At 42.2% G+C, this 27,484-nt stretch overlaps 1 protein-coding gene across 4 annotated transcripts in view; it reads right to left on the bottom strand.

Moving 5' to 3' along the window:
- Nucleotides 1–27,484, bottom strand: part of rreb1a (ras responsive element binding protein 1a) — a 127,947-nt gene that overhangs the window by 20,071 nt on the left and 80,392 nt on the right. For all 4 annotated transcript variants that reach the window (XM_060922492.1, XM_060922493.1, XM_060922491.1 and 1 more), the window contains 2 exons: nt 9,268–9,357; nt 8,935–9,098 (listed from right to left, as the gene is read on the bottom strand). In XM_060922492.1, coding sequence (XP_060778475.1) covers nt 8,935–9,098; nt 9,268–9,357 — 254 coding nt within the window. The remainder of the gene's footprint in view (nt 1–8,934; nt 9,099–9,267; nt 9,358–27,484) is intronic.

Raw genomic sequence — 27,484 nt, 5'->3', positions numbered from 1 at the left:
GCGTGTCTGCCTCTCGATCGGGAGATCGCGAGTTCTACTCACGGTCGGGTCATACCAAAGACCATCATAAAAATGGTACCTACTGCCGCCTGGCAAGGCACGCTGCAATACAGATGCGAGTGGGGAGTCAAACTCTTGCGGTTACCAGAGGACTAGCCCCCCACCATAACCCTAGCTGTGAAATAGGCGAGAGGCCGAGGGCTACGGAAACGGGGATCGGCGCCGCCCTATGGCGTGGGAAGGACTTTGATTTGAAAGTACAGATACTCAAAAAGTGTACTCAAGTAAATGTACTTCGTTACTGTCCACCTCTGTATCCTAGTAGTAGAGCAGCCAATCAGAGCGCGTGATTGCTCATATCCAGTGAATGTGGATAGAACAAATAATTATTAATATCTAAATGTCAGCTTTTCTATCCAATTCCTGTGCATGTTGCATGCATACAGAGATATGTCCGCATACTCAATCAAATATGATATTACTCTGCTTCAATCTCTGGCAATTGCATATCAAATTTCATTGCACACGTCCAATAAGCAAGTAATTTCTATTCACTTTTTATAGAAAGCAAATCAAGCAGATATTTTCATTTCCATGTCTAAGAGAAGCTCACACACACAAGCACAGTGTACACTGTTTGAACATTCCCCTCCTCAACCATTCCTGACTAACCTCATTAGCTAATGAGAGCCTTTCAATAGTCAATTAGCTGTGTTAGAAGAGTGAGGAAGCTGAACCACTGAGCAGTGCTGCTCTGCCAAACCAACACTAGGGAAAAGGAGCATCATGTCTTTATCTCTTCACAACACACTGAGGCTTGGATTATCCTTCTGCACCCGTGTAGTTATGAACACATGAATGTACTCTGCACAAGTGAAACATGAACATGTCCACTAGGGGGCAGAAAATAGAAAAATTCAAAAATTAATTTCACTGCAGAATGAATGGAGGAGCAGCAGCAGCCCTTTACTTTCTGGTTCGAAAATCACAGATAACATACTGGAAGGTATTAAATTAGAAAAGACCTGGAACAGTTTGAGATTGTTCAGATTTTCTCCACAGACAATGATCAGGAAGTCAACTGTGGAATATTGTATATTAAAGAAGAACTGAAGTCATTTATAAACTTGCTTTATTTCTTAATTAACGTGTTATTCAATTATGTTTTCGGTTTTAGTAACCTTATATCGTGACCCGTATTGGCAACTAACTGCAATTAAATATTATGCTTATCGGCCTATTCGGTTTTTAGCCATGTTGAATTTAGTTCGTTTGGTCCACGGCAGGCGTCGCTTATCCGCACGATCTTCACGAGACTTGTGCGAGACTTCGAAACATGAAGTGTCAGCCAGGTGTCAGTGCCGCCATTTTGAAAACTGTTTTCCAAATGAAATATTGCACAAAAACGAGTTTAAATGACGATTACTGCCGACTTTTTTCAAAACTTTCCTGATTGCTATCAAAACAAACAACTTCCCTCTTGATTACATCAGCATTTGAAAGAGGGCACGCGTGTCTTTTGACAACGTTGGCAGATGTTGGTGACTTTGATTTCCGCTGTATGTTTTACTTCCGTCCTACGATGTCTTGCACAGGTCTCAGCGAATCTCATTTACAGCCATTGCTTTGACATATGGACATATGGACATATTACAGAGCATATTTCAAACACTCATAACTTGCTATAGCAGTGACAAAATAGCGATCAAAAATGCATTCCTATGTTTAATAAAATGAGATAGAATTTTGATGATAAAAAATTTGCCTTCAGTTCCCCTTTAATATAGAATTTTATAAGCAGCCCTAACCCTTCCCTTGAGCGGCATTTTTTTTTTTTAAAGTCTCACCTAACATTCATGTTTACTACCAGATGACCATGAATTATATAAACAATATTACTCTGGAACCCTTGAGATAACATGCTCTCCATGGAGCAGATTGTGCCCTGTTGCACCACTGTACACACCATGCATACCCTTACACCCCCTCCTCTCCATGTCCCAATGCAAAACCGCTTCAACGGAGAGGTATAAACCAGCCCTGACTTGTCACGTCTACCGAGTGCCTTCAGAGAGGAGCTAGAAAATGTGAGCCACTAAGAATCTTGCATCACAGTGGGAGATGTCTCCCTCACACACACAAATGCTGAATCCTCCAGGATACGCAGTCATTGCTAATCTTGGGATTAGACCTCATTGTTGGGAGCCTAAGCATGAGGCAGAAAGCCACAGGTGTCTGTCTGGATGGTCCAGTTCACTCACTCACTCACTCACATCCCTGTCTCACACTCTCTTTGTCATACACACACGCACGCACACAAACTCCTGCTTAACCACCACAGATGAGTCACCTGTACAAATACTCACCAGCACTGTTCAGACGTGTGCCCTTGGCTCCATCACAAAACCATTTCAGCATTTCCCATCAATATAAACCTGGATGTTTTTTTTTGCTTGTTTTTTGTTTTTTTTTATGGAAAAGTTTCAGTGCCTTGTATTGAGCAATTTGTCAGTCCTCAACGTGAATAATATAATGTGGTAAACGAGTGCCAGCCATCTTGGATCAGAATGGCCTTAAATGGAATCTCAGTGGTTTGTTTCTATTTGGATTGAGCTGCATTTGAGGGATGTGTGGGTCTTTTAGGGTGGGCACAGTTGTCTCGTACAGTGCCCAAGTATGATCGTCCATCATCCTCGCTGCACTCACACTGCTCTGGGCCCGAGTACGATTACAGGGTTTCCCCTAATGTATCATAGCATAGTGGCCCTGCTATGTTTAATTTATTGACCGATACGCTTAGTGACATGCTGTGATGCTTACAATTTAGGCCTACAGAATAAAGCTACAATCAACATGCATGTGCTTTGTAGCCTTTGAGCAGGTAATCAATACAGTCCATGCAAACCCATGGCCCTGAACTTGGCCTAAGTTCACAGCTGATGTCAGAGAAGGGTATTCCACACTGATTGGCTGAGTGTGTGCGGTATCCCGCATTGATTGGATGATCTATCCATTATCCATAACCGTTTATCCTGTGCAGGGTTGCGGACAAGCTGGAGCCTATCCCAGCTGACTATGGGTGAGAGGCGGGGTACACCCTGGACAAGTCACCAAATCATCGCAGGACTGATACATAGAGACAAACAACAATTCACACTCACACCTAAAGTCAATTTAGAACCACCAATTAACCTAACCTGCTTTGGACTGTGGGGGAAACCGGAGCACCCAGAGGAAACCCACACAGACATGAGGAGAACATACAAACTCCACATAGAAAGGCCCCCGTCGGCCACCGGGCTTGAACCTGGAACTTTCTTGCTGTGAGGCGACAGTGCTAACCACTACACCACTGTGTCGTCCTGATTGGATGAGTAATGCGCAATTAATATTCATAGGTAACTTATGCAAAAATTGTGGAGCCGTCAAGCTCCACCACGAGTGAGCAAAACATTGACAGGTTGCAACTTAGAGTTTTTCACAAAGAAAACTGCGGAAAACAACTCAGCAACAGTGGTAGACCATAGTTGTGAGACCGCGATGGCCAGTTCGCTGCATGTTGCTGACCAGCTTGAGTCTGACAGTGAGAGTATTTAGTCACCCGCACTATTGGCCAAATTTAATGATCAGTATTTTGAACAAAAGGTGCCATGTTGTAGCACCACAGTGTTTCCCACAGAAATTTTGGAGACTATGGGGGCAGCCCATTGGGGCGTGGGGGGGGGCATGGCGTGCGTGTCCAGTTGAATTGCAGGGGTGCGCGGGGGGTTGTTTAGCGCGTGGCGCGCGTGTCCGGTTGAATTGCAGGCATGCGCGGGGGTTGTTTAGCCTACTAATGGCCCTTTTCCACTACCCTTTTTCAGCTCACTTCAGCCCGACACAGCTCGCATTTCGACTACCTTAGAGCAGCACGACTCAGCTCGCTTCAGTCCTACTCAACACCCAAAACTCGCACGGTTTTGGAGTAGGGCTGAAGCAAGCCAAACCGAGCCGAGTGGGGCTAGGGGCATGAGGAGACACTCCCCTGTGCACTGATTGGTGAGGAGGAGTGTCCTCACATGCCCACACGCCCCGCGAGCACACTGGGATCTGTAAACACCGTAAACCCGGAAGAAGAAGAATTACGAGAATTTTTGAAGCCTTATGCGCCTCGCCTCATCTATGCGCTCTTGCCAGTATCTGTTGGCGTTGTCAGTGAGAACAAGCCACAGCACCAAGACCAGCAACACTAACGACTCCATGTCCTCCATGTTTATTGTTTACTATCCGGGTCGTGAGACTACCGCTTAAAAGGTCACTGATGTCACTGTTTGCGCCGCCTAACGACATCACGTGACGTCCACCCACTTTCGCTAACTCCACCCAATGTGTCCACCCACTTCCGGCCAGCACGGTTCAGCGCAGTTGTAGTTGAAATGCAACTCCAACAGCCCCACTCAGCCCAACTCAGCACCGCACGGCTCAGCCCAACTCAGCCGCGTTGGTAGTGGAAAAGCGGCATAATACTACTAAACTAAGACTAACAAAGAACAAATACGTTGGTATTGGTTATGCACCTTGTATTTTAGCATGTTGCTACAGAGGGCAGTCCTACAAGAACAACATATTACAGATAGCAACCAAACCAAACCAAAAATCCTACAATACTTCACACCCTGAACTCCTACAAAACAATGACTTCTAGCTCTGCTGTATGTCAAAAGTGACCCTGACAAATGCCTGCGCTATTTACAAAGGCCACATCCTGCACTTTTGCATTTGATTTTTCTTGGCTTTGAGGAAAAAAAAAAAAAAAGAGTTTGAGTGCCCCTTCATAATTTATATCTTCTGGTTGTGGCCCGTTAATGGAAATCCTCAAGCAGGCGGCCAGGTGCTTTCTTTGCAGTCTGTTACGAAGGTCTGTTTTGACCTAAAATGGCAAACAACTTGTTACTACAATGAGTCATGTGATTGTAGAGCTAACTCAAATATTTAATTAAGTGAATGTGAGATTGAACTTGGGTGGGATTTGAGCATAAAAACAATGGGTAAATGTAAATTGAAATTCACATCACTGGTTTGCCAATAACACAGAAAATATACATAAACAACTGAAAGAATCAATTACTGCTCCTCTCTCATGAGTTGAACTTACCTGTTTTCCCTCCCTCAGGAGAGACGGTCTCTCCTGCTGCCCCTATGGTACTTGGCCCTGCTGCCCCTGTCTGTATGTCTGTCCCTATACGAGAGTCTGCTTCCTCTGCCCCTGCTGTCTCTTCTACTACCTGAAGAAGCTGTCTTTTCTGGTACAAAGCAATAAATTACATAATTACAATTGCAATTACTCAAATTATGTATTTAAAAAGCCTATGAATACCAATTTGACATCCTGACAAAGACAGAAAGCAGTTGATGTTAGGCCTACCTCAGTCACTACCTCTTCATCCTGAGGTGAATTTCGATCCCTCTTTTTGAAATAATTCAAAATGCTCATGATCTGAATTAACGAAACAAATTTAGCATCAGTTTAATAAGGATCGGAAATTTTCTGTTACAGCTGTAGCGTCTACAATAAAGCTGACATCGTCACCTGACATTCACCATGTTGCATTAAGGCCTACGTTAGTGGAGAAACACTCTTCATCAGTAAATTTGAAAACGATCAAATTCGAGTCAAGAAGTTAATTTAATTAAGTAGGTAACTAACATTACATTCCCTTAATTATGTGGCCTAATAGCTTCACCTTTAGAAGGTAGCCTATTAGAAAAGGCTAAAAATAATTTAACGTCTTCCGTCTCACCAGTAACAAATCGCGTTAAGGCTACTAGCACTAATTCTCAAAAGTGGCATCGAAGTTCGCTCTCTGTTAGAATAGACTACTTTTCCCTTTTCACATGTACATGCAGACCTAGATTAGTTTATCACTGCTGTCACTTCACGTCTCCATCACTTGGATAGACTGCGCACATACAATGTCAAGCGGGAAGCACTTCGCCGGTGAATTTGGAAACGACCTGATCCTGGTAGGATGATAAAGTTAATTTGATGAATTAGATAACTACGTAGGGCTAACTAATATTCCCTCAAAATAGCCTACTGTTGCCTTACAGAAAAGGTAGGTTTGCCAGTACGAAATGAACAAAGTAATTTTACTGAAACAACACACTTAACATCATCCATCAATCAGTCCCCCCAGGATTTCGCAGGCCTTTTCTGTGATTGTTGCGGGCTAAAATGTCTGATGTTGCGGGGGTTTCCAAAAAAATTGTGATGAAAGTTGCGGTGTTTTTTACGTTTTTGTTGCGATTACATTGCGGGAGGAAGTGAAAGTTGCGAGAAATTGCTGCGATTTTCTCTTTTTGTGATTAAAATTGAGTGATATATTAAATATTAAGTTATTACTGAAAAACTATTAATTAAAAAAAACCAGACACTGAGAAATGGTCCTATAAACAACTTTACCAATATAAAAGATTACCAGGAATACAAAAATGCAGAAAAATAGGCTTTACTTATCCAAATGCACCTGTTGGTTCAAAAGTTAAAGTGCATAGAACCTCACAGCACAACATGAAGTTACCTTAAAATATAATATAAATGCCTCAGCTTTCATGTAAGAAAAAAAAACTATTAATACTAGTACTGTGTGCAGGCAGTCTCTCCTGAAGACTAAATTAAACAATAATTATAAACTAATAAAATAAATGCCTCAGGCTTCATAGAAGAAAAAAATAACAATTTGAACAGAATCTCACAGTATGATGCTGAAGCTGCCTAAACAATGGAAAATAAAATACCATTTTGGCAAAAACGTTGGCATCCATTAATTTCTTGTATTAAGTAAAAAAATAATGTAAAGTGCACACAGTCCTTCACTGTAAACATAACACACTTTCAGTAACAGAATTTAAGCCTATGTAAACACTGACTCGCACATGCAGTGTTGCCAGATACTGCTGACGTTTTCCAGCCCAAAATATGTTCAAAACCCGCCAAAATGCACTTAAAACCGCCCAATCTGGCAACACTGCGCACATGCTGCTTCTCTTGAACGTATACACGGAAGTAAGGCGGAAGGTAGTTTGTCGACGTCACCTCAAGACGACGCCAACGATTGGTCAAATTTGTGGGAAAGTTGCGGTGATTGGATATAATTGCAACCCCGCCCTGAATTTGTGGGGATTGGTTGAATTTGCGTTGAAGTTGCAAATCTCAATATCGCGAAATCCTGGAGGGTCTGATCAATGCGCTCTCCATATGCCTATAAAGCGCAATAGCATAGCCTAAATGTCACCTTCTCAATCGTGTCAAAGGCTACATAAAGTTGCATAAACTTACGTTAACATGTAGATGCAGACAGGATGTAGCTTATCAGAGTTGTCTCCTCACACTGTCTCAGATAGGCAACGCACGCAATGTCAGGCCGGGTGCGTCAGTGTCACCGTGCGGGCAGGCGCGGACTGAGACTATGGCGGCCCAAATTAGACTGTGGCGGGCCGCCATAGTCTCGTCAATGTGTGGGAAACATTTCACCATTCAATTTGTTTGATGTGAAATAAACTGCAGTCTCCTTTGGAACAGGACACTGCTCATGAGATTCAAATGGGTATTGTATTTGGGTTTTTTTTCTTGTTTGTAGGGTGGGAATTCAGTAAAATTCTAAGTAAAATATAGCCTTTTCCCCAACATGTTGACCTAGTAAAAATCAGCTCTACACGTCACCAGAAGCCACGAAATGAACCCTTCTATTTCAACATTTTCCAGGGGAGCATGCCCCCTGGACCCCCTAGCTTACACACCGCCTCTGACGGCGTGTTCTTTGCACCTCGCTGCACTCAGGGGACCACTACTCTTTTCAGTTTTTCTAGGTGAAACTCTGGATTACATCGTCACAATGCAACTTTATGTTGAAGCAAAACACTCACATAGGATAGAGATGATGGAGACTGTTTTTACATTGTGGCTTATTTGGAGTTGTTTCAGGTCTGGTGACACACAGCCTTCTCACATGCCATAGGACTACACACTGATTTTCGTTAAATCATGCTGCATTCATAAGCAGATTTTTACAGAGGCAGCTGATGTTGAGGGAAGGATTTGCAGCTTTACCCGGCAACTAAAATTCGCATTCATTAATAAGGTGAGAACCAGACCAGTTATTCACCCAAACATTCACAAATGAATTGAAAAGTGCATGTCACAGGGTTTGAATTCTGTGCTAGGGCACGGGTAACGATCAGACTGATGCGTACTGTGCCCGAGTCCAGCTGAACGGTGCCGGCACATGGCAATCAAATTAGTCAAACAAACCGGACATTGGGGGTCAAATGTGCTCAGGTACAGTACATTGCCTAGTGTGTATTACACCCTTAATCTCTGGTCTGAAATCAAAAACCTGGAAGCATGCACACTGATATCAACAGAACACAAAGATGTGGTAATAAACTATGGCTTGCTTAAATAATTAATTAATTTTTGCAAGTATCTAAAACTATCAGTATTATCATGCACCGTATTCAGCATTTCCTTTTGTTTCTCACTTCAGTTACCCAGAACACTGTCCTCCAACACCTATTTTGCATATTGCATGCTCAATACTCTCAACCTGTAAAACAGCATATTTGGTTCAGTTCCCGATGAATCATCATCTCACTGCAGTGAAAAAGGATCAGACCAATTCAAGGTCCTTATTCAAATGTGTTTGCTGTTGTGTTCACGCCTTCCCAAATGACCCGTATGCCAGGGTTCAAATGAAAAAGACTAAACTCTGCAGAAGTGAAGATACAGTACAGCAGAATCCATCCAAACTTCAACTCTCTAAAAGAGAGTGTTAAACTAACACATAGTTTTGAAGGCCTCAGACACGCAGCAGCTTCCAATGCCCTGAGAAGGAGTTGTTTTATGGTAGCCGTCTTGCTGAACAAAAACGTGAAAGACTTTGCCATGTGTCTGACCTGTGCATGTTGCCGTTGGTGGTGAAGGTCTGGCCACACACAGAGCATTTATATGGCCTCTCACCGCTGTGCACCAACATGTGGCGGTCCAGAGAGCTGGCCGAGCTCAGACACTTTCCACAGATACTGCACGAGTGATCTGAAGCTCCAGTATCAGAGTTATGCTAAATAAATAAATAAATAAAGAAAGAAAGAAAGAAAGAAAGAAAGAAAGACCTCATTATAATCATAATGTGGTTGAATCTCAACTGTGGCTTAAAACATACACGTGTGTGTGTGTGTGTGTGTGTGTGTGTGTGTGTGTGTGTGTGTGTGTGTGTGTGTGTGTGTTACCTGGCGAATATGCATTGTAAGCTGGTGCTGAGTTTGACAATTTTTGTCACACAGTGGGCAGATGAGAGATGAGGTGTCATCCTTGGCATCCTAAACACATAAAAAAATTACATATGAGTGGAATAACTGTCTTATTCTAGCCACATTCACTGGATTTTGAGAAATAGAACATTTTTAATTTTTTTGAAAATTTGATAAATTAAATCTTTATACAAAACGCCCGACAAAATAATTTCCGCTTAGAATGTAAGCGAAATGACAGGAGCACTTTGTGAAAAATGCAATAATAATAATTCTTGAAAGAAAAAAATATATATATATTATATATATTTTTTTCTTTCATAATATATATGTATTATATATATTCTTATGCTTTTTTATTTTTAGGGTTCTGTTTTGGAGTTGAGTTTTTATTTCGTCCTCGGTTGGTTCAGCAACACGCTCCACCATTTTGTTTTTCTCTACTCACAGTATATGAGCTAATATCCTAGTAGTAGAGCAGCCAATCAGAGTGCACGATTGCTCATATCCAGTGAATGTGGATAGAATAAATAAACGTATTTTTTTCGCGGTCCGGTTTCCATCAAATCCTGCGCTCCGATTGGCTGGCGAGCAGGTCCGTATCCTACGATACGGACCCCGGTTACGGACCCCGGATATGGACCTCTGGCGACTCGCTTGTTCACAACAACAACAAACAACATAGTAGCAATTTTTGTCAACATTTATTTTCGCATTTCTCAGAAGAATAGCATTAATTTTACATCATGGATAGCGATAACGACAGTGTTCACAGCGAAAGCGAGTTTTACTACCCTGAGGAAGAAGAAATAAAAGAAAACATTTCAGGAGAAAGCTAAAAACCTCTAACTGTTGCTAACGCCAAGCAAAAACATGGCTGAATCCTGAATGACTCAATTTTGTATAAATAGGGGACTACATAGGCGGCAAAATGTAGTTTTTTTCCTGCCATGGAAGTGCACTTGTATACCGAGGAGGAAGCCATTTGCATTACAGCCGTGAATGAGGATTCAAAATGCCGGCTCGCATCGGCTCGGTTTTCCCTTTCGGGAGCTCTCGTTTTCTGTTAGAATTTGGTAAAGAAAAAAAATTATATATTATTTACCAGCTTAAGGTCGGTCCGTATGGTGAAATACCGTGACCTCGGCCTTGAATACTGACCTCGGCCCAGAGGGCCTCGATCAGTACTTTCAAGACCTCGGTCACGGTATTTCACGATATGGCCCTCCCAGCTGGTAAATAACATATATATGTCCACACAACACATCATATGATGACAGTGAGACAACACAGGTAGGTCAGTGGTTTTTTTAGGATTAATCACCAATACAACATAAAATTAAGACTGTGGTTTTATGTCTCAGTCTGGCAGATACTAAATTTAGAACAACAATAGAACCATGGCTGTATATAATACAATCCCAGAATTGACAGAAGTGCCGCATGTCTGTTTTTGTCTGCCTGTACTAAAAACAGAAGGGAGTGTGGGTAAAATCCCATCTGGTGGCCTTGTCTTCTGCGTTTGACTGTTTCATTAATCCTTGCTGTATGTAGATTCTGGGCTAAATAAATACTCAGCTCCATAAATAAGACAATATGATGATGTGGCCTTTCAGCCACATGCATGGCTGCTCTTCTATGGGACACTCTGAGCCTACAGAATTAATCCAGATATCTTATTCATCAGTGTGAAGTCAGATTGAAACAAACTGTAAGCCTTTCTGAACCCTATACATGGTACCAGTGCCGACTCATTCATAGATTTTTCTGTATTGTGACTATTTTCTACATTGTAGAACAAGACTGAAGACATCAAAACTATGAAAGAACGTATATGGAATTATGTGGCAAAGAAAAATGTGTTATAACACATTATTTAATATCCCCCGCTGGAAACTATGCCATAACTCTGGTAAAATGCGACTGAATTGAACAAAATTGCAATATGTGTATTACCGACATATAACAAAGAATCCTGTCAAGTTTCCTGAAATTCCTTCAAAAATTGTGAGAGGAGTTGATTTCAGAAGGTGAGCACCCTTCCCGGGACAGACGGCCGGACATTACCAAGATATAATCCCTCTTCAGTACAAGTTATTTAATCAAAAGGTAATCAACTCTGGTAAAATTTTCACAAACGAAATTAAATCACAATATGCTTATTACCGTCATATAAAAAGGCCTTTTGCCAAGCTTCGAGAAATTCGTCCAAAAATTGTGAGAGGAGTTGATGTCAAAAGGCAAGCACACCTTCATGAAATTGTCAAAGTACAAGGTTGTTAATCAAGGGCTGTAACTCTGGTAAAATGTGACCAAATTGAACAAAATTGGAATATGCGTATTACCAACATATAAGAATGCCTTTTGCCAAGTTTCATGAAATTCCTCCACAAATTGTGAGAGGAGTTGATTTCAGAAGGAAAACGCACTCTCTTGAAACTGTCAAAGTATAATTTTGTTAAATTATACTTTGACAAATTCAAAATATTATACAGACGGGCATAAAAATTGTGAGGGAAGTTGATTTGAAGCAAGCACACCTTGATGAAACTGCCAAAGTACAAGTTTGTTAATAATCAAGGGCATAACTCTGGTAAAAATTGCCCAAATTAAAAGAAATTTCAATATGCGTATAACTGTCATATAACAAAGCCTTTTGCCAAGTTTCGTGAAATTCCTCCACAAATTGTGAGAGGAGTTGATTTCAGAAGAGCGTACACCCTCATGAAATTGTCAAAGCACAAGTTATTTAATCAAGGGTCAAAAGTCTGGGAAAATTTTCACAAATGAAATTAAATTGCAATATGCATATTACCGTCATACAACAAGGCCTTTTGCCAAGCTTCGAGAAATTCGTCCAAAAATTGTAAGAGGAGTTGATGTCAGAAGGCGAACACATCTTCATGAAATTGTGAAAGTACAAGGTTGTTAATCAAGGGCTACAACTCTGGTAAAATGTGACCGAATTGAACAAAATCACAATATGCGTATTACTGTCATATAACAATGCTTTTTCCCAAGTTTTGTGAAATTCCTCCAAAAATTGCGAGAGGAGTTGATTTCAGAAGGAAAACACACTTTCATGAAATTGTCAAAGAATAATTTTGTTAATCAAGGGCTGTAACTCTGATAAAATGTGACCGAATTTAATGAAATTACAATATGTGTATTACCCATATACAACAAAGAATCCTGCCAAGTTTCGTGAAATTCCTCCAAAAATTATGAGAGGAGTTGATTTCAGAAGGTGAGCACCCTTTCCTGGGACGGACAGACGGAAATTGCCACGACATAATCCCCATTCGGGCCTTTCAACCAGCAGGGAATAAAACCTCAATATGTTTCATATTTTAGATTGTTCAAAGTAGCCAACGTTTACCTTCATGACGCTTTGCACACTATTGGCATTATCTTAACCAGCTTCATGAGGTAGTCACCTGGAATACTTTTCAATTAACAGATGTGTCTCTTCAAAAGTTAATTAGTGCAATTTCTTGCCTTCTTAATGCATTTGAGATCAAACAGTAAATAGTAAATAATAAAAATACAGTAAATAGCCCTATTCAACACCACAACTGTAGTAATCCAGATTATGTCAAACACCGCTCGACTAAGTAAAGAGAAACGACATCCATCATTACTTTAAGACATGAAGAAGTGTCGTTTAATTCATAAAAATAAAGTAATGGCATTGAATTAGAAAGTGCATCCAAACTTTAGAATGGTACTGTGTACTATGCAACTCTCTTACTTTACATCTTACTTTTGTTTCAACCAGATTCTTTTCACAGGAATGGTCCATTTTCCAATATGTGGCTAAAACAAGTTAAAGGTACATTTGTGCGAATGTGTGTCAAATGTGTGCGCGTGTTCCTCTTTCACCTTGAGTGGCAGATCATTGTAACCCAACACCCTGTGCTCCCTCCCACTAATGTTGACAGTAGAGCAGATCATTAACTCGGAGTTCGGTGTGTAGCCCTGCTCGACTCTTACTGCACTCCCACAAGGCCGCATCCAAGTTGCACACCATGCCATCGCAAACACACACGACTCCAGAACAAAATCACACAATCAAGAACATGAGCACTTCAGATACTGTGACTCGTATGCTATATAGGTTTTCCCTCCAGTAACATACAGACCCACAGGATAAAGGCCAACTCACATCAAACCAACAGAAAATGATACACACCATCAGCATCTCAAAAATAAATTGTTCACTGCTCAAAAACTGTGTGCAACACTTCTCCTAAAACAACTTCACCAGCTTTATCAGGTCAAGTCGCAGGATCGTTTCAGGGTTAGAAGGCTTATATTATAAAGCATCTCATCTCATCTCATTATCTCTAGCCGCTTTATCCTTCTACAGGGTCGCAGGCAAGCTGGAGCCTATCCCAGCTGACTACGGGCGAAAGGCGGGGTACACCCTGGACAAGTCGCCAGGTCATCACAGGGCTGACACATAGACACAGACAACCATTCACACTCACATTCACACCTACGCTCAATTTAGAGTCACCAGTTAACCTAACCTGCATGTCTTTGGACTGTGGGGGAAACCGGAGCACCCGGAGGAAACCCACGCGGACACGGGGAGAACATGCAAACTCCACACAGAAAGGCCCTCGCCGGCCACGGGGCTCGAACCCGGACCTTCTTATTGTGAGGTGACAGCGCTAACCACTACACCACCGTGCCGCCCCATTATAAAGCATCACTGTCTTTAAATAAAACACTTATTTAGAAAGCTTTAGGATCTGAGAGCAGCCATTTTTTTTACGTTTTTACTGGTTGCTCTTGGGCCAAATCCTTCAAAGAAGCTTAAATTCTTTGATTCAGTTCTAAAAATACTTATTTGGTATATTCCCATATTTATCCGTAACAAAATATACAATTCTGGCAACTCTGTGTGATGAGAGGTGCTGTTGTTCTGCTGTAAGAGTTTATAAAAAAAAAAAAAAAAAGGAGTTGCTAGTTATAGTGACTTGCAATCACAGATCAAATAGCAAACTGAAAAGGATTCAAAAGAGCCAAGGCCTCAAAGCTAATCATTACATTTTTACATTCTCCAAATATATACTATTTACTTTTCCATGTTTTATTTATTTTAGTTTAAGATGGAAAAATTGGAACTGTTATACTTGCTGGGTCACTTGTCAGTGTGTGTGTGTGTGTGTGTGTGTGTGTGAGTGAGAGAGACGATCATGTCTGAGCTGAACAGGTCCTCTACACACAGTTTGTGTATGCTGATTAATGCATGCTGATTGATGCAAAGTTAATCCAGACAATGTACCATAAGCCACTTCTGATTTCTCCAAAAAATAAGAGAAGCCTGAGCAAGCGAGCAAGAGAGAGACCATAAGGTCACCCTTTTTTCTCAATAAACCACTACTTAAAGGAGATACGCAGAACCATGGCCTCACTTTTTGTTTATAAATGCCTTGAAACCTCAAGAATGGCATAAGAATAGTTTTAAGCATTAACAATAAATTAAGTAATTTTTACGATTAAAATGATGCATATCAGTAGCCGTCTGAGTGAATGACCCTGACATCTGTGACGTCACCGCAGGAAGGCTAATCGGTCTCATCACCATTTCCACTATACTAAAACAGAGCTAACTGGAACTTCGAGCTTCCATTTTGAGCTAATTTATCGCCATACCATGTAGATGTGTTGCTGGCCGGTGCAGCAACACAACAGAAGGTGGATTTACGTTGCATTCGTGGAATGTTCAAACTGCAAAGATTTGGACGCGTTTTGCGAGAAATTCACAGGCACATTGGGCGCCTATGAAGTGGTCTCTCCTCTGCTCTGCACATTTTACTGAAGACTCGTACGAAACCTCTGATCTGTTGAGGAGCGTTGGCTATAAGCCCGTATTGAAAGAGGGTGCAGGATCAACAATTAAAGGAAAAGAAAACTACAAGAAAAAGAAAGTAAGTTCAGTTGCACCAGTTCTCCCGGAGTGTGAGCCGAGGGTTGTTGCTAAAACCTGGAACAGAATGGGACGGGACGGGACATATTATCACTCAGGCAGTGACTTCCCTGCGGTTGTTGCTAAAACCGGTGACGTCCCGTCCCGGGTTTTAGTAATTGCCTGAGCCCAGCAGTAATCGCAGAGTACTCAGTATGGAGAAAATGGAGAATGAGTGGACCAGTCATCTGATTTTTCTGCTGGATATGCTTGCCTCAGTAGCAATATCTCGCCCTTACGTGGAAGAAGTGAATGAACGAACAACTGAAAGTCAGATTGTTTCAAAACAAATCGGCCACAAGATCGGCCTTCAAGAAGCGAGAACACAGACAGGTAAGAAGCGACTTTCCTTTGGTTACCTGCATTTAGATTAAGGGTTGTTTTACAATCAGGGTACGCAAGCTAAAAATCACATTTAACACTTATTATCTTCAATATCAAAACGCTTGACTAAATAAACTTGGTTGTTTATTGTAGCCCTGTGATAGCTCTATTTACCATGCAAAAAAAAAATTTGGTGATAACGTTATTTTTGGTGAATGTATGGCAATATGTGTCATATTTAGCAAAATTACTCGTGTCATTTAGAAAAAGTGCTTTTTTGACCACAGGTAGCTCCAAAAGGGATGCACTTACATCATTCTTTATACCATAAAACACATATTTGGTTCCGTATCATTGGAAACATAGTTAAGTTTTAATGTTGAATGCCAGTAAGTTTTCAGACTATTTTGATCAAATTAGTATGCAATTGTGTCAAAAAAATGTCCTCTCCGAGACAGCTAATTTTTCAATATAAAATAATATATCTAAAATGATTATTTTCATCCTAAAATGTGGTCAAGATAATGGGACATAAATATTAGAGACAACTAACACAAAGCTTACAGCCTTATATTTAAAAGCACTATGGAAGTAGTGGATTCTGAATTGTCAAAAAAAAAAAAATGTCCTCTCCGAGAATCACTTCATTTGTTTCTCCCATCCCTGCTTAAAGTGTTGATGACACGAAAATGACTCTATGCAATTTCTTAAATAAACTATACAACATGGCAAACATGTTAGATTTCTGTTATAATTACGTGAAAAGAAGCTGTTGTTACGCAAATATCCAACTTTTAATTGCACAGCGCAAGAAAACTGGGTCCGTGGCTCGCGGCCATGTTGTGACGTCAGCGGGAGAACACGCTGCGGTTCACTGGCTGTTCTACTCTGGTTCTACTCAATGGAAATGGCGCATGAAAACGCCGGTGAACTCTCTAGTGGTAGCTCTTCCTCTTCTGGGAGTCTCGAATTGTGTTGATCTCTTCCGAATAGAATCTATGATAGCCTACCCTCTTTACCCTTTGCCTCTCGTTGCTAGGCGGCAGTTACATGAAAGCCGCAAGCTTTCACAAGCAAATACATGACTGATATCACGCCAACTTTATGATTACATTTATGATTATCATGTAGAATCTATAGCTCTACGTACCTTTATCTTATGTCGTTTCACAACACATGTTCTGACAGGAGGACAGTCTTTGGATCCGGCATAGCTACTAGTAGACCCCCTCCGGAATACTGGCAGTGTTGCCAGATTGGGAGGAATCCTGCCCAGTTGGGCGGTTTCAAGTGCATTTTGGTGGGTTTTGAACATATTTTGGGCTGGAAAACTTCAGCAGTATCTGTTGCCAGATACTGCTGACGTTTTCCAGCCCAAAATATGTTCAAAACCCACCAAAATGCACTTGAAACCGCTCAACTGGGCGGGAAACCTCCCAATCTGGCAACACTGTGTAGGCACTGCTGATGGTAGTAACACACGTTTGTGCTGAACTGAACATCCAAGAGATTCTTTTAAGCTGGGAAGGGTGTCAAAACAATCCAAATCGAAGTGTTCAGAGCACAGAACGGATGTTGGTGAGGGCTCCCACTTGTCACGAGTGCGCCTGACTTGCTTCACCCACTTCGCATCCAGCTCGGGATCTCTGGGAAACTTGAATAAACTTACCCCATCCTTGTGGGTTTTGGAGCAAAAGCCGGCAACACAACGTGAAAGCATAATAACACATATATATATATATATATATATATATATATATATATATATATATATATATATATATAATAATGTATAATAATAATACTAATAATGACAAACTGAACACCTGTCGCATCAACAACAAACTGGTAAGTTAGGAGGAAGGTTCTTTCGCTGACGTCATATAGCTCCTCCTCCTCTTTCGTCTCCTGGGTGCTGCAGCCCCGTCAAATTTGCCCAAATAACCGCGTTTATCATAACTTGTAAAATAGGCGCCTTCGTGAATTAATATATGGATCATCGGGAATTACTTTTTATGTTATAAAACATCGCCAAAGACGTCAAAAACGTGTCATCAGCACTTTAAAGCTACACTTAATCTTCTTTATCTTATAGCAAATTACACAAAACTACCATACACACGTGTCAAAAAATTACCTGAAATCTGTTCTTTAACTTGTCCTTCACTTAAAAACTGGTACAAGAACCAGTTTGAATCAATTTGAATTTTGGACCCCTGTGACACAAACTTTGTACCCTGATTGTAAAACAACCCTAAATACATATAACTTGTATTGTGTATTTAAGTGACCGGTATGAGATTATTTAATTTGCTTCAGAATGCGATTGTCTCAGTTCATCTGATTATTTAATTAGCCTTTTACATTTTATCAGTGAAAATGCATGCATGTACATGTGTGTTGCATAAGTTATAACACCTATCCTGTTTTAATGAGAGTCAACCCACAATCAGTGAAGTCAAATCAGTCTTAGTTGAGCAAGTCGGTGACGGTATTTATTACTTTCACCATCAATTTTTATTTATATGACTTTGGTCTATAGCTGTAAAAGGCCTCGGCCTTAAAACCGGTTCCTACTGTGACGTCACGCACTCAGGGCTGGCTGGCTCAGCGGGGCAGCTCGAATGCCAACTTTGCGGTCGATTTTAACTCTCAAAAATATATACTTTTTTATTCCCATTTATGCAGCATGCAAGATTCAAGGATGGAGATACTATCAACTTAGAAATGTATTTAAAAATAAAGGTTCTGTGTATCTGCTTTAAGAAGGCTTTCAGGACAAGTTTTACTCTTTAAATACTTTTCAACTTATATTTATGTGTAGACAAATGGGAAAAAAAAAAAGTCAGAATTCAAATCTTCTTTAACAGGGATGGATCCAGACCAATGCAACAGATGCAGATGCATCGGTCAGGAATATATGTGCACCACTTGGCATCGGTCACGGAGCGTTTGTTTACTTTACCGCTAGCCGACTACATGGGCCAGGCTCAACCAACAGACCAATGGTTCAGGATCCGACCACCTGTGGTAAGTGGTAATGCTCACCTGACCTAATTACCTGTATTCTCATGATGCTTTGTATAGTGTGACCTGAGACAATGGATCTAGGTCAAACCAATAAAATGCTCCAGAAAGAGGTCGAAATTTGAAATTTGCCACGAATAACGGGCTGAGCCACGGTTGTAGCAGACCGTGCCTCAGCTGTTTCGAAAGGTCTCGGGGAGCTAGGACTTTCAGTGGCTGAGTTATGAATTTTTAAATCCCTGTGTGCGCGCGGCTGGAGCCAGGGCTCATATTAAAGCTTTCAGCGAGTCGCACTAGTGCCGGGGGGGGGGGGGGGGGGGGGGGGGGTGTCAGCAGGCCGAGCCGCGATCATAGCGGGCTATGGCTGCCCTCTTCGGAAAGGGTTCGGTATACTCTATGCTCCTGTGAAAATCCATAGCGATCTGGTAAAATTAGTGAAAATATTTCTGCAAATGTGTATCTGTCAGATTCTTGGGTTGGATCCGTCCCTGTTTAGGAGCAAGATCAATGTAATTCTCCTATTTTATATTAAACTTTGATCAAATATCTGTAACATTCTACATTCTCTGCATTTTTTTTTACCTTGCACAATACCAGAAAAATTCAGTTGAAATCGAGCCATTTGAGGCGAATTGGTCCGCCTCTGAAAAAACTTGGCATTTGAATTTCCTGGGAAACATTGATTTTCGTGACGTTATCTGCGGGACGCCTCCTTCTGAATCCTACGTAAGCGCTGGTTTGTTTCTGAGAAAACGACCTGGTGGTTTTCTGCAAATTTCTTCAACATGATAACGTAATTATTAAAATGGTTAACAGATGTATCGTAGAAGGGTGTAGCAACACCAATCTTGATAGGATTAGTACTCATCGTTTCCCAAAAGACCGGACAATGAGAGAGAAACGGGAGCGCTTGGTCTACACAGGCTGTGCACTGAAACCGTGCAAAGCTCGCGCAGCCTGCTGGCACTTCCGCAGGTGACGTCACGAGTCTGGCTCCAGACTCCCTTGGGATTTTTCCAGAAGCGTTTTGTCATTTTATTTTTTTCTGCTGTAGACAGATGGCCTTGTGCAAAATTACCCTTCTGGATGAGTGTGTAAAAGGGACATACTTTCATATAAAAAAAACAAACAAAAAAAAAACAACACAAAATTGGTCCAGAATATGCCCTTTAAAGATCTCAGATAACGAGGAATGTAAAATCTAGTGGCAAGAAGAATAAATAAAAATGCAAATGCATACGAAACCTTTATGATAGAACTGCCACTGCCTCCTTATAATATTCTTTACTTAAGTCAAAACTTCAGTTGAAGGCAGTTTCATCTTCCATGATTTACATGATACAAATGCTATTACTTTCAGTCAAAGTATAAAACTCATAAGTAACTAAAATGCTAATTTTAATGATTATACCATTCCTACTATCTAATAGTTTGAAAATGCATGTTCAAACCTGTGTTTATCCATTCATCTATTTCAGAGGTGGACAGTAACGAAGTACATTTACTTGAGTACTGTATTTAAGGACACTTTTTGAGTATCTGTACTTTACTCAAGTATTAAACTTCACTACATTTGAAAGACAAATATTGGTACTTTTTACTCCACTACATTTCTATCAAGGTCCTCGTTACTCATTACTATGAAGCAGCTTTGAAAATGGATGTTTTTTCTTTTCTTTTCTAAAACGTGATCTTTTTTTCGCAGGTGACACTGAGACAGCCGATTAGTAATTACTAGGGTCACGTCACATCTATAGACTGTATAAAATCAAGTTCAGTGATTTCTCAGCAAAAATATCTGAACTAGATCAGTTGATGGCAGAATGGAAGGAGGCGGTTCTTCTGGGGAATGCACATACGCCCATGGCTATACCTAGAACCCATGTTTCAGTTTTCTGTACAGATTAAAGAGTCATTTCGTTTTAATTGTTTGTTTTGTTCGCCTAAAATGACCCACATCATGGCCTACAAAAGCTCGCCGCCCAACTTGCGGAAGCATATTGATCTAAATAAACGTTTTATTCCAAGAGAAAGCTTGTAATGAAGTTGTCTGTGCTTTTAGAGCTAGCGATAATGTTGCAATAGCTATGCAGTCTGGTTAGTCAAATGACTTTCTATGGATTTGCTCGCCAAGCTGCAGTAGCCTTGTCCACGGCTAACGTTTACACGTAGCTAGTTAACTTGGACGCTGTTAGTTCGCATGTAAAAATGGAGTTACGCGAACATAACGTTAACTTATCTGAAGTCCTTTCAGAAATACGTTTTAACGTAATCTTGCCAAATAAACAGAAAGTAGAAATCTGTGTTTAAAGGCGTTTATTCTACAGGTTCTACAAGCTAGTCAGTAAATCTAGTCGGTTGCTTCAGAGGCATTAGGTTTAATAAGCATTGTGTCAATAATATAACAACGCGGTGAAGAAAATGTACTTCTAATACTTGAGTATTTTTAAAAGCAAGTACTTCAGTACTTTAACTTAGTAAAAATTTGACCGTACAACTTTCACTTGTATCAGAGTCACATTTGACCAGTGGGATCTGTACTCTGACTTAAGTAATGAAGTTGGGTACTTTGTCCACCTCTGATCCATTTCACTGAGATGAGTTTAAAGGACTAGTGGGGACCAAGGGGTCAGAATTAACACCTGTTATCCCCACATGAGGGCACTTCCAGGCCTGAAGTGCACGCTTTAATCGGCACCATGTGATGATGAGCTTCGGGTACAAAAGGAGGATTGAGGGGCTGAGGACCATGTGTCCTTCTGCTTCAACTCACGAGGACACACTGTCTGCATGAACACGCACACACTCACCTGCGTCATCCTCCCCACTCTCAATGCAGAAAAACACACACACACACACACACACACACACACACACACACACACACACACACCTGCTACTGGTCAAGTGAACAATACAAAAGCAATGCTGTATCATTCCAGCTGACGCCTATGGTTTATCTGTGCCCGTATGCTGCGTATCAGCTGCGAGACTCTTGCCAAGCTGCTACTCTGATGGACATCTCATATATCTGTTGAGCTCACTTGCACGTTTGAAATACCAGACACCAGCATAGAACACCGTCATTATCCACCTCCTACTACGTATATCTGGTTAATGACTTTATAGTCTGGGTAACAAATGCATGTGCATACACAAGCACACATTTTTATATAGAACATGTTCTGTCTAGAACACATTTTGTACTGAACTGAGAAGAAATAAGCAGTTCAGTGAACCCATAGAAATGGTATTACCATTCTGGATTTTATCCAATTATACTGGCTAGCTTGCAAGCTTTTCTCCTTAATAATAATAATAATAATAATAATAATAATTTTATCATTCATTTTCTATACTGCTTATCCATTCAGGGTTGTGGTGGATAGGGCTGGGTAAAAAAAATCGATTTAATCGATTTTGGATCGATTTCATTTAAATTTCACACTATCGATTCACAGGGGATGAGATCGAGTTTGGTTTTTTTTTTCCCACAACACAATCTCGTGTGTTGTGTGATTTTCCTCCCTCAGCCGTCTCGTGCGTGATGACGCAGCTGCGCAGTCGTACGTCGTGACGTTCAAGCACGCACACAAAATGGCTGAGGCCAGAGCCATGGCTGAGGCAGGGAAAACACCGCTCGGCAAGCCGTCTCAAATGAAATCTGACGTGTGGAATCACTTCAAATTTAAAACGACAAAGGACAAAGAGCTTGATAAAACCAAGGTAGTTTGCAAGATATGCCAAGCAGAGCTCAGTTACATGTGAACTGTCAAATTTACAAAATAAAGATGTGTATTTTGCAACGTATTGTATGGAGATATTTTCATTATTTAAGAGCAGACTGAATTGATTCAGATTGAATCGAATCGAATCGTGATTAATCAATTTAAAACCCTAAGAATCGAAATCGAATCGATCTAGGAAATTGACTGTGATACCCAGCCCTAGTGGTGGAGCTGGAGCCAATCCCAGCTGACTTCGGATAGGAGGCGGGGCACAACCTGGACAAGTCACCAGTCTATCAAAGTTCTAACACAGAGAGACAGACAGCCATTCACACTCACATGACATTACATTACAGGCATTTAGCAAACGCTCTTATCCAGAGCAACGTACAACACACTAGGGTTGGGCGGTATTACGGTAAGAAGGTATCCCGAGGTATCCAAAAGTACCAACGGTATCGGTCTCATTACCATCATTTAAAAAAAATATATAATATCTAAATAAATATGGAGTACATGAGGTCATAATATAAAATAATAAATTGAAGATCATCCCGAATAACTGTGTGATCGTATTTTCACTAATTCTATCAATTTCCTAAAGAAGTTCTCATTGCGTGCAGGGTTGTTTATGTCGTTACCATGGCAACCCTGCGTGATATTTGGAGTCTGACAGAAAGCTTTGCAAGAGACTGAGACCGCGGTTGAAAGATGGCAAGTCAAGATAACGAGTTAGTGGCAAAAAAAATACAACATCGGCAGTGTAGCAGTATTTTGGTTTCAAACCAAACGAAAAGGGAGAGCCAGCAAACACAGATGAAGCTGTGTGTAAAGTATGTAAGAAGACGATCACGGCGCGAGAGGGGAACACCTCCAATCTGAGTGTTTTGAGTAGGTTACATGAGTAACAACAAGGTAAAATAATATAACGTATGACATTTGGGATGTGGGTAATAAACGTTTGAAATGTCATCTACTGAAGAAACGGAAGAAAACATCGTAGCGTAAAGTGTTAGGTTTCTGGTGGGAATTAGCAATGCGCTTGCTATCTTTGTTGGGTGTGTTAAACCGTATGGATTTAAGTGGAATAATTGTAAGGAGTTATGTGATCAAGACAACGTTTTAAGCAAGGTAAGGCCATTTGATTATTAATTTCCCCGCCATGGCATGATGTGGGCCCATATGATTTTGCCTTGTGCAGCTATCATGCATTTGAATTAGGTTCGCCTCATTTGCGCTGAAGAATATGGTTTATCGCGCAGTCTAAACGGACTTGGGTGTTGGTTGATTCTTTTTCTTTTCTTTTTTTTTATTTCCCATGCTTGAAAGGGTATGATCCTGCTCATCGTGCACTTTTTTTTGATGGAGTAGGTGAAATAGTGCTGCAAATGGCGTTTCAACGCAGACATGTGTAAACGACAGCTGAATGCTATTTTCAAGATGAAGGAAGAGTTGCGTGATGCTTTGAAATATCTCTTAATCCATTCATCAATGCACAAAATTCGCTTTGCTGCTTAATCCATACCACAATGCACACAATTCGCTATGCTGCTTTTAAATAGTACATTTGAGGCATAGGCGCAGGTCTGGACAAGGTCCGCCGGTATAGGCGCACGTTACACAGTAGGCCGAAACAAAATATTTTTTTCTTGGTAATACCGTATACCCCGGGAAAACACAGACAGTTTAAAGGTATCAAAATTTGGATACCGCCCAACCCTACAACACACCCAGAGCAGCCTGGGGAGCAGTTGGGGGTTAAAGGGGAACTGAAGGCAAATTTTTTATTATCAAAATTCTATTTCTTTCATTTTGTTAAATATCGGAATGCATTTTTGATAGCTATTTTGTCACTGCTATAGCAAGTTATGAGTGTTTGAAATATGCTCTGTAATACATCAGTCCATATGTCAAAGCAATGGCCGTCAACGAGATTCGTTGAGACCTGTGCGAGACATCGTAGGACGGAAGTAAAACGTACAGCGGAAATCAAAGTGACCAACATCTGCCAACCTTCCGTGTCTGAAATCACTCACTCGTTCACTACTTCCTATATAGGGAATGACTATATAGAGGACTATATCGTGAGCTCATTGGTAAAATGAAAAAACGCTTTCGGACACTAGTCCGTCGCGCTGGTATTTACGTCATTACTGTCGCACAATTAAAACGTGCCAGATCAGTCGGCTGGTTGGTTTTCAAAATAATAAATACACGCATGTATTTTGTGATAAATCCATATTATACTGAGCGCATTTCCCACATTAATCAATACAAAGCACCTGCATCTTTCAGTTTTGTTTTGTTTTAAAATCAAGGCTGAATACTTTCTTCTTGCCGGCTGCCTTTTATTAAATCAAATATGAGACTTTTAATTTGATTTCTTTTGGCGTGACCGCAATGCATGATGGGATACATTGCTTTGGTTAGTGACCATCGGTTGTACACTGCTTTTCGTGATTCATTGTGGGATACTTTGAGTGCACTATATAGGGTGTAAATAATCCTCACTAAGGTTTCGGACAGCACTACAATATGGTGCCCTCACTATTGTTAGGGTTTTGCTGGGATTCGAACCTGGTTCGTTGGTGTGATAATCCAGCAAACCCCCACTAGGCCACCAGGGGGATGACTCAAATGCAGAGGCGTGAGGCGGAAGTAGAAAAAGAATCAAAAGGTTTATTTAAACTATATACACTATATACAGGGTAAAACAAAAGACAAAAAAAAAACCAAAGAGTATAATCCAAAAGAAAAGCAAAGTGCAAAAATTCAAAAGCTAAGAAGATCAAAAAACATAGTACAAAGGAAACTGGAGATAAACATAACAGCACAAAGACTCCGTGACAAGAGGACTGAACTCAGGGGTATAAATAGACAAACTAATTAAGGACACAGGTGAAGATAATTAGGCAATTAACACAAACACAAGACACAGGAACAGTGGCGGCCTCTAGAGGCCAAAATGAACACGACATGAAAAGGAAATAACAGCGGCCTCTAGAGGCCAAAACAGTCCTAGTCCTAACAGGACCCCCCCCTCTAGGAGCGTCTCCTGACGTTCCCAGGGCGATCCGGATGGGCCGAATGGAAGTCCCGACATAGTTCTTTATCAAGGACATCCCGAGCAGGAACCCAGCAGCGCTCCTCAGGACCATAGCCCTCCCAGTCCACCAGATATTGCAACCCGCCGCGGACCCGGCGGGAGTCAAGCAGGCGATTCACAGTGAACACAGTCTGCCCCTGGAAGATGCGGGGGGGGTGGGGGGTTCCTAGGGGCAGGGGCATACGTAGACGTCAGTACGGGCCGTAACAGGGAAACATGGAAAGTGGGGTTGATCCTCAGAGTCCGGGGCAACTGGAGCTGGTAGGAGACAGGGTTCACCCTGCGCACCACCTTGAAGGGGCCAATGTAGCGAGGAGCAAGCTTGCGGTTCTCCACCCGCAGTGGAAGGTCCTTAGTGGACAGCCAAACACGCTGCCCAGGGCGGAAAGCGTGTGCAGGTCTTCTATGGCGGTTGGCCTGAGTCTGGTTGGTTCTGGAGGTCTGTATGAGGGTCTTCCTGACCTTGCTCCAGGTCTTGCGACACCGTCTCACATATTGGTTGACCGAGGGCACCCCCGCGTCCTCCTCCTGGTCCGGGAACAGAGGTGGCTGGAACCCGAATTGGCACTGGAATGGCGACAGCTTGGTGGCCGATGACTGCAGGGTGTTGTGGGCGTACTCCGCCCATGGCAGCCAGGTGCTCCACGATGTCGGGTTATCCATAGCCAGGCCTCGCAGGGTGGTTTCCAGGTCCTGGTTGAGCCTCTCCGTCTGACCATTGGACTGTGGGTGAAACCCAGAGGAGAGGCTGGCAGTGGCTCCGATGACCTTGCAGAACCCGTGCCACACTCGGGAGGAGAACTGGGGCCCTCGGTCTGAGACGATGTCCTGTGGAAGACCAAAGACTCGGAAGACATGATTAAACAAAAGTTTCGCAGTTTCAAGAGCAGAGGGGAGTTTGCACAGTGGTATGAAGCGGCAGGCCTTGGAGAATCTGTCAACTAAGACCAAAATGACCGTGTTACCTTGTGACTCAGGGAGACCCGTGATAAAGTCGACTGCCACGTGGGACCAGGGACGCCGGGGAATGGTCAGAGGATGCAGGAGACCCTGGGGACGCTGTCGTGGGTTCTTGGTTCTGGTGCAAACCTCACAGGACAGGACAAATGACCTTACTTCCTTCTCCATGTTAGGCCACCAGAAGCGTCTTTTCAGGAAGTCCAGGGTCCTCCGAGCTCCCGGGTGGGCGGTGAGAGGGGAAGAGTGACCCCACTGGAGAACCTTGGCCCGGGCTTGATGTGGGACGTACAAGAGGCCTGGTGGCCCCATCCCAGGACCGGGGTCCTGGCGTTGGGCTCGTCGGACAGCCTCCTCAATACCCCAGCGGACAGGGGCCACAATCCGGGACACAGGGATAATAGGCCCGACTTCATTCTCCCTGTTAGTGGCAGAGAACAGTCTGGACAGTGCGTCAGGTTTGGTGTTCTTGGAGCCGGGGCGGTATGAGAGGGTGAAGTCAAACCGACTGAAAAACAGGGCCCACCTAGCCTGTCGAGGGTTCAGTCTCTTGGCTTGCTGGAGGTACTCCAGGTTCTTGTGGTCAGTCCAAACCAGGAATGGATGTTGTGCTCCCTCCAGCCAGTGCCTCCACTCCTCAAGGGCCAGTTTGACCGCTAGCAGTTCTCGATCCCCCACATCGTACCGGGACTCAGCAGGACTCAGGCGGTGGGAGAAGTAAGCGCAGGGGTGCAGTTTTCCTTCCGAACGTTGAGAGAGCACCGCGCCGACACCACTGTCCGAGGCGTCCACCTCCACGATGAATGGTTGGGAGGTGTCCGGGAGAACCAGAATGGGTGCCGTGCAGAAGCGGTCCTTGAGGTCTTTGAACGCCTTTTCTGCCTGAGGAGACCAGCCATAAGATCCACCTGTCTCTTTGGTGAGGTCTGACATGGGTGCTGCCACAGAACTGAAGTTCCTGATGAACTTGCGGTAGAAGTTAGCGAATCCTAAGAACCGCTGAACCTCCTTAACGGACTTGGGAGTAGGCCAATCCCGGACGGCCAGGGTCTTGGCAGGGTCCATTTGGAGTTGGCC

This window comes from Neoarius graeffei, chromosome 5 (genome assembly GCF_027579695.1).
Source record: "Neoarius graeffei isolate fNeoGra1 chromosome 5, fNeoGra1.pri, whole genome shotgun sequence".
Classification (NCBI taxonomy): domain Eukaryota; kingdom Metazoa; phylum Chordata; class Actinopteri; order Siluriformes; family Ariidae; genus Neoarius; species Neoarius graeffei.
Note: the sequence above shows the minus strand (reverse complement) of the source record. Positions and strands in the feature narration are given on the sequence as shown.